The sequence below is a fragment of the Ochotona princeps genome, chromosome 4 (genome assembly GCF_030435755.1).
Source record: "Ochotona princeps isolate mOchPri1 chromosome 4, mOchPri1.hap1, whole genome shotgun sequence".
Lineage (NCBI taxonomy): Eukaryota > Metazoa > Chordata > Mammalia > Lagomorpha > Ochotonidae > Ochotona > Ochotona princeps.
The window spans coordinates 50,370,811-50,379,467 of NC_080835.1; the positions used below are offsets into that span (position 1 = coordinate 50,370,811).

General features: G+C 42.2%; 1 protein-coding gene across 1 annotated transcript; it reads left to right on the forward strand.

The window, feature by feature from the left end:
* Positions 1 to 268: 268 nt before the first annotated feature.
* Positions 269 to 1,228, forward strand: LOC101522567 (olfactory receptor 51I2-like). Its single transcript, XM_004590089.2, has one exon. The coding sequence runs from the start codon at positions 269 to 271 to the stop codon at positions 1,226 to 1,228; it is 960 nt and encodes a 319-aa protein (XP_004590146.2).
* Positions 1,229 to 8,657: the final 7,429 nt, after the last annotated feature.

Consider the following 8,657-nt stretch of genomic DNA (forward strand, 5'->3'; position numbering starts at 1 on the left):
ACAGATTTAAAGAGTGCAAAGCAACTAGTCTTGCTCACTGGATAAAATGAAGCATCCGAGATAATTACAGACATTTTAGTAACAATGAAATGTAAGAGTGAGTGATTTGGTGAATGAGATTTATTAGTGTCCTGAAGCGGCAATCTGTATTATAGACCCGACCCTTGGTTGGAATCCTGACTTTTCTTGCAAACAAAGGCATGTATCGAAGTGTCTGCCTGTCTTTCTTACAGGACAGTGGCCCTGGACTCGAAGCAGGAATCCCAGCATGACAAGTCATGCCCACAACGACTCAGGGCTACCTCATTTCACCCTGACAGGACTCCCAGGGCTGGAGGCCTCCCAGCACTGGATGTTTGTGCTCCTTGGGGCCCTCTACATGGTTTCCATTGCAGGCAATGCCCTTATCCTTTTCATTATCAAGGAGGAGCAGAGCTTGCACCAGCCCATGTACTACTTCCTGTCCATGCTGTCAGTTAATGATCTGGGTGTGTCATTGTCCACACTTCCCACGGTGATGGCCACATTTTGCTTCCACTTAAAGAAGATCAGTTTCAATTCATGCATGACTCAAATGTTCTTCATTCATTTCTTCTCCTTCGCGGAATCTGGGATCCTGCTGGTGATGAGTTTTGACCGTTATGTGGCCATCTGTAACCCTCTGCGCTATGCCACGGTGCTCACTGATGCTAATGTGATACGTATGGGCCTGGGTGTTATTATTCGCAGTTTCAGTGTGGTTTTCCCACTGCCTTTGCTTTTAAAGAGATTACCTTTCTGCAAGGCCAATGTACTCTCCCATGCCTACTGCCTGCACCCAGATCTGATTCGACTACCCTGTGGAGACATCACCATCAACAATGTCTTTGGTCTCTTCATTGTCCTGTCTACTTTTGGCCTGGATTCAGTACTTATCCTCATCTCCTATGTACTTATACTTCGTTCCGTACTGGCTATTGCCTCTCGGGAGGAGAGACTGAAGACACTCAACACATGTGTGTCACACATATGTGCTGTGCTCATCTTCTATGTTCCCATGGTTAGTGTGTCCATGGCTGCTCGTTATGGGAGGCATGCCCCAGAGTATGTACACACTCTCATGTCCCTGATGTATCTCTTTGTTCCCCCAGTGCTCAACCCTGTCATATATTCCATTAAAACCAAAGAGATTCGTCAGAGAGTTTGCAAAATATTACTCAGAACTACGTTTGAAAAGCCCAAATTTTGAGCATATTTCCCTTGATTATTGCAAATTTGAGTTTTTTTTTTAGTTTATTTTTCTTCATTAAATTTCTCCTAGTAAGTCTCTTTTTAAATTAAATTTTATGTAACAATTCCATAGGCTCTGGGATTTCCCTTGCTCGTTCTCCTAATTCCCTCCCCTCCACTGATTTCTTCCATATTTGAGTTTTGATGCATTTTGACAATACACTTGTAACATTCTTTAAGATGCTGTCTGATTAATGGCATTCCTAAGGTAATTGATGACACCTGGACACCTGTTTTGATTCAAACAACAGGTTTTGCCAAGGGAAAAGAAGCTATAGGTTGTCAAACTACATTTGCCCAATTTCCTTTTTTGAGGGATTTATTAATGCATTAGATTTCAGGGTCATGGCTAAAGCATGATAGTTATTACAACACTATTCTAATAAGTTATCATGTTAAGTTGATGTTAGTATAGAGAGAGCACAATTAAACCACAGACACAATTCTAAAATGCAGTGATGATTTTTTCTTCTTCCCCCCTTTCCTTCTTGCTTGTTGTGCCGTATATATGCAAACTAAACTTTTAGAGAGAAAAAGAAAATCAATATAGATAAAAAGAGATAGAAATGCCTTTGTGTATTAGTATACACAATACAAATACATACAAATACAAATATATACTAATACAGTTTTGTAAAACTTTGTCTTTTACATATGTCAAATCAATGATGATGAGTTGTGTACTACCATACTCTAATGATCTTTGATTGTTTAAAAATTTGCCATAGAAGTGTGAGATGCTCATGCTTTCATCTAATTATTTATAACCCTTGCCTGGAGTCTTGCTCTTTCACACTTTTTACTCTCCGTGTATGGAACTTTCTATTTAGTGGAGCATTATGCTTTTGACTGTAATGGAAATTAATTTTTTTTCAAAAATTAAAAAGGACTCACATGATTTAAATAAAAATATCTTTATAATCAATCCCTCATTTTCATCATATATGCTTGTTAAAGCATCTTTGTTTAAAACGAGTCATACTTGGTAAATATTCTAGGTAGTAATAAATTAAGCCTGTGATTACAAAGTGAATGGAAAATATGGTTTTGAAAAAAAAAATTTTTTAAAGGAAGGAAGGAAGAGGTTTGAGGGAAAGAGTATGAGAGTTAGAGAATTGTGCTTATCTTCCTAGAATTCTATGAGATCTCTTCATATTAATAAAAATTAGAAATAAAACGAATCGTAACACTGGAAATTATTACCATGAAAACATTACCATAATGAGAAGAGATCCTATTCCCAAAGACTACATAAAGAGGTGTTACAGCCATACCAAGATGCTTATTTTCCCAAAAACTGTGCCTGCCAATATTTGTTTCACATTAACAAACATTTATTTTACTATAAACTAAATTTAAAACTGAAATTAGAGAATAGCATATAAAATATTTTAAATGACCTAATTTCTAAGCAATACTTTGGAAATATAAATTAAATTGCATGTGTGTGTGTACATTAGCAAACATAGAAGGAAGGAAGTTATAAAGTGGGACCATTGAAACTAAACATGAAATGTAACGATGTCATCTGACAAAATTCTAGGAAGAGTTTGAGCATACCTTTTGTAAAGAAAACACAGAAATAGCATAGCATAAATTAAACATTCAAATTAAGACTAAAAAGAACAATATGCTATAAATTTTTTAGTAGTTAAAATTTAAAATAAACAATGTAGGATTGGTGTTGTGGTATAGCAAGCTAATCCTCTCACTGTGTCACCCGCATCCCGTTTGGATGCCAGTTCTAGTCCTGACCGATCTGCTTCTGAGCCAGCTCCCTGCTAATGGACTGGGAAAGCAACAGAGAATGGCTCAAGTTCTGGGGTGCCTGCACTCACATGAGAGATGTGGAAAAAGTTCCTGGCTTCAGGTCAGCTCAGTTCTGGCTAGTGCATCATGTGCACAGTGCCCCACTGAGTGGAATACCTCTCTCTGTATCTCCTTTGGTCTATAACTCTGTCCTTCAGAAAGTAAATTAATAATCAATTTAAAAACCAAGATAAATTCATGTAAATGGAAAAGTGCAAGGCCAATCCTTTAAAATAGACCATTCTCTGAAAAGTGTAATCAAATGGAAGATAACACGCACAAACCCTGTGTATTATATTCGAAATATTTTTAAAATTACTGCTGGGTGTTCTATGAGTAAATTTAAATTCTGATTAAATTGATTTTTTTGGGAAAAATTATGACATAAAAATATATGACTAACTGAAGAACAACAGGCTCATATAAGGCCATGATAGAGATGCAGGCTATTTTGGGCAAGGGCCTAGCACCTGCTGGCATGTGTGAGATCTGGACCTGGGATTGGGTCTGGGCCTGATGGGGGAACTTAGGAAACTCCCCTGGTAGGACATAGTTTCCACTGGTAAACATGTGGTCCAGGCCTGGGTGTCGGGCAGGTTGGGCAAGGTAGCTTCAATTGGTGACTAATGTGTGGGTTGGTTTTGGAAGAGGGCAGACCAGGCAGAGTCAAACAAACCTTAGCTAACTAGAAAATGTAGAAACCAGGTTGGAGCACAGGTCATGCTAAGTTAGGCTATCACACATACCGGTTTGCCTGAGCCAGGGATGGGAGCAGACTGAGCAGGGCCAGGCTGCAGCACCCTCCAGCAAGAATTGGGACCAGGGTCAGGCCAGGTCAGGCCAGACTACAGCATCCAAAAGCAAGGCCAAGACAGATGAGGAGCTGTGTCAAGCTGAGTCAGAACAACCACTGGCACACACAAAATCTATGGCTGGGACCAGGCCTGGTTGGGGTGAAAAGGAGATGCCCTGGCTGGGTGATTCCCACTGGTGAATGTGAGGCCTGTAGTTGGGGCTGAGATCTGTTCTGGACATGGCTGCAATGTCCCATGGCACAAGTGTGGATAGGGTCTTGGGTATGCCAGACTGGGCTGGACTCTAGCACATGGATTGGTGTTCATAAGAACCAGGGTAAGTGTAGGACAAGCTGGGTTAGGTCTCTGTCCTTGCTGAGCCATGTGTGAGCTGTGTCTGTGTGTGAGATGGGCTGGGGGTAGACCAGGCAGGGCTACAATACCTGTTGGCCTCATGTGAGCTGGATTAGGAAACTAGCAGGCTGGGTTGACTCTTCGTTCTGGTGCTTGCATAAGTCAGAATGGGTGTGGATTGGTTGGGCTTTTTTTGCAGCATCAGCTGGCAGATACTGGCATAGGGAGCAAATTCTGTCAAACTGCAGAACCACCTGGAGAGTGCAAGCTCCAGGAGTGGGAGGGGGCCAAGTAGTGAAACAGTGGGTACATCCCTCTTGGGTTGCCAATCTAACTGGTGAGCATGAGAAGCAGGACTGGGGCAGGCATGGCTAGACAGAGAGTGACACCTCCTGGCAAGTGTGTGGGCTGGATAATGGGGATGGTTGGGTTGAACTAGGCTCCAATGCGCATTGACATGTATAAGAGTTGAATGGGCATCTGTGGGACAGATGGGGAATCAGGGCAGGAGGAGGGCCTGGTGGGAGTTATTGTGGGTTGCTCTGACTGGGTTAGAGCTCCCACCGCATACGTGCAGGTTGAGTGTGTGGTGGGCAGGATTGAGCTGAGCTGCAACACCCATTGGTTTGTATAGAAGACAGGGCTGGAAACAGAACTGACCCAGCAATTGCAACCACCAGTGTGTGCTTAAGCTGATTGGGGCAATGGACTGTTCCGGACCCTGTACTGGCATGCACACACAAAAATCAGGTCTGGGATCACCTCAGACGAAGTTTCTTTGGGGATCGCCCCAACTGAATCATTGGACTCAGAATTATAACCATGGAGAGAATTTCAGGTTCCAAGGTCTGATCATGGAGCGCATGTGTCAGAGCTGGGCCTCTTCAGTGGCTTCGGTGGAGCAGTGAATAGCATGGCCAGGTGCACATGGAGGATATGACAGTACCTTGGAGTCTGCAGACTACACCTGTTACCACAATAGAAGACGGAGGACAGAACAAATTGATCAACTATTGCAGCAGAGTTAGCAGTGACTGGGCAAACAGAGACTCTAAGGTGGAAAATGTCAACCAGTGGATTCTGGAGAGACTTCATGCTTGGTGTGGCTTGACCGGCAGTAATTCAGAACTGTGGAACTATCAAAACCTCTTGAGCAGGACCCTCAGAGCATGCTCAACATCTGGGACCTGGGGGTGGTGTCAGGTTGCTGGACCCATGTTGCAGAGATATTTGGGAGCCTGGGTGTGGCTTCTCTCCTTATCTCCCCCGCTCCCCCAGATATAGGAAGGACAAAAAGAGGATGTAGAAATGGTGATCTCACCCACCTTCCTGTAGCCCTTGACCCTTTTCACCCTAATCAACCATGTAAAAAATCATCCAAAAAATAAAAATAATTAATGGAAAAAAGAAAATATATGAATAATTGAAAGTAATGAAACAATCATACTCCCACATGTATACAAAGTGTTACTTTTTTCTTCAATTTTTTCTGCAAATATTCAAGAAAAAAAGACAGACATGCCACATGTATGCACACACAGTGTTGACTTCCACTGGTTCACTCACAAAACACCGATAACATTTGATGCTGGCCTAAACTAGAACTGGGGCCCAGATTTTAAGTTGAGTTTCTGTTTTGGGTGACAAGCATCCAGTGCTTGCTTTGTGACAGTGTATATTAATAATAAGTTGGAGAAATAAAATTTGAATCCAGGCCCTCAGATACGGGATGCAAATATCACAACAGACATCTTAGCAGTTGTACTGAAATTATGCCTTTGGAACTATTATTTGCCAGTTTAGAGATACACCTGAGACTATTTGCAATGTCTGGGGAAGAGAATTGCTATTACACTGATGTTCTCATCATAACAGGTGTCTGATTATGACACACATCTGGTAGGCAGTCTTGGCTTCTTTGACCTGTTCTTGTGAACAGGCTCAAGTAGTTGAATGGGCTCATGCTCCATTGTTCTAGAACCATACTAAGAACTACACTAGATCTCTGTAAGCAAAGCTGGGGCTGCCTACTGGTGTGGATTGGAAGTACACCCAGAGACCATTCAGTCCGCTTGAGCTGCTGGAAGTAAATGTCAATATATTCACCATGAAACAGCATGTTGGTGCTTCTCATCATGCTTACTGTTAGCACTGTGTTGACTTCTTGGATGATCATGTGAGGATTTTGCATGTCTTTTTAAAAAAAATTATTTTTATTACAAAACCAGATATATAGAGAGGAGGAGGAGAAAGAGGGAGATCCTCCATCTGATGATTCATTCCCCAAGTGAGCGCAATGGCCAGTGCTGTGTCGATCTGAAGCCAGGAGTCAGGAACCTCCTCCAGGTCTCCCATGCGTATGCAGGGTCCCAAGGCTTTGGGCCGTCCTTGACTGCTTTCCCAGGCCACAAGCAGGGAGCTGGATGGGAAGTGGGGCTGCCGGGATTAGAACCGGTGTCCACATGGGATCCTGGTGCATTCAAGGCGAGGACTTTAACTGCTAGGCCACAGCACTGGGCCCAAATTTTGTATGCTTTAATGCATTTAAGTGCTGAAATTAAAGAGATTTAAGCACTCTAAAGAATGGATGCCTTTTGTGTATATTCACCGTAGTTGAATAGTGGGAAGCACATAAGCTGAATTAGAAGACCTAATATTACATTTCATTATGAACTAGCAAGCTTTGAAAGTCTGAGATGTTTGAGGTGGTCCCTTCGTTTGTAGGCTCCAGTTCTGTAATGCGAGTTTAAGCACAATCCTTGCAGATCCCTTCTATTTCTGATCGGTCCCACTGTGACGTACTCCTCTGAGAGATGTAAATACTCATTCAGCAAGGTGTGCAGCCCAATAGAAGCTCTGCATTCCCAGAGGCCTATCAGCACCTGATGCTGTAACAGTTTCAGGGGCTTCTGGATGCAACTATATATTTCTCAGGCCAGTGAGTTGCAGTGGTAATTGGGGGCCATGGGCCGTGCACGCAAAGCACCCAGTATTCTATTATTTTTTCTGCACCTTCTTTGCATAGAGTTCTCAGGTAAGTATTGGAACATTAGATATTCCACATTCAAACACTGGGATACTCCACTGGCAATGTGGAAATACTGGGACATGCAAATTAGGTGATCTGAAGGAAGAAGGACTTCTCCTATTTTGAGGTGGTTCTTCCCCTTTCCCCTTTACCATCTTCCACAGCTGTTCTTGATTCCTGACGTGTCACTAGGCTTTTCACTTTACATAGGGATACTGCATCATGCCATACTTTTGACATAGATGAACAACTCTGTACTTAAACAAAAATGACTTCAAGAAGTGCATACCATGACCCTGGATGCTTTGTATCCTACTCTGCAGACCCATACATCATAGAAAGTCTCCAAAATTGAGGTGTCTGTAATATTGCATACAGAGACAAACAAACTCAGAAGAAATTAAGAACATGAAATGAAGGCATGTTTGCATTTTAAGAAGAAAGGATGGAGGACTCCTGAGTGCAAAGGCAGAAGAAAGTTTGGAGGTGAGGTTACACGGCAGCCTGTAGAAGTAGGCTATGAAACCTTTCATCCTTATACTTTTTGTAACATTTGGATTTTTACAGCCTCATTAAGTGTTTTTGCTTGCATCTCCAATTTACAATAAAGGGACCAAAATTCAAAAGATAGAGTAACTTACTGAGTAGCTCACTGGTGAAATCAAGGTACTACACTCAGCCTAGCAGAGACTGTGCACAGAGCAAACAGACCTGAATTCCTCTCGTTTGTGAGATGAGAGAAAAGAAACTTCACAAGTGTGTAATGCAGAGGAGCAGAGAAGGGACCACTGCAGGAGAGGCAAGCTTAGCTCTGCAGGGCTCTGAGAGGGTCACTTCTACTGACCATGACCAGGCAAGTGTTCAAGGAGCACATTCAGATCTTAACCTTGGATGACGGCTGCATGTTTATATCATCTGAGCAACCTCTGGGAGCTAAGAGCTGCACTTCAGTTTGTGTCAAAATGAGTAGACTTATCTGAATATATTGAGGTAAAAAATAATTTTGATATTTGAGACCAGAACATCGACTTAGTACTGTTATTAGCGTTTGGTTCTGATCCTTTGATGATGAGGTTTCTAAGCAGAATATCTTATTTTTGATCATATTTTTAGTAGAATGCTTCCTGGATTTAAGATGAATCAGCGATGAGCAAGGTCATTATTATGGCATACTAACACGACATCTTTGACCCTAAGTTGCTCTTGAAGGTGGAATGAAACGGGTAGAAGTGCTGCCAGAGGCACACTGGACTTGATGTTTTCATCATGGTTCTTGACTTTATGTGCCTGACAGAGGAAAAGAAATGCAAATGATGTCCGCCTTCCACTGCTCATTCTCAGGCTTAGTAATCATACTGTACAAAGATAGAGAATGAAGACAACAAGAAACTCTAGGATGAGCA

Excerpts from the sequence above, each read along its gene's own strand:
- LOC101522567 (XM_004590089.2), top strand. The coding sequence starts at position 269 with ATGACAAGTCATGCCCACAACGACTCAGGGCTACCTCATTTCACCCTG.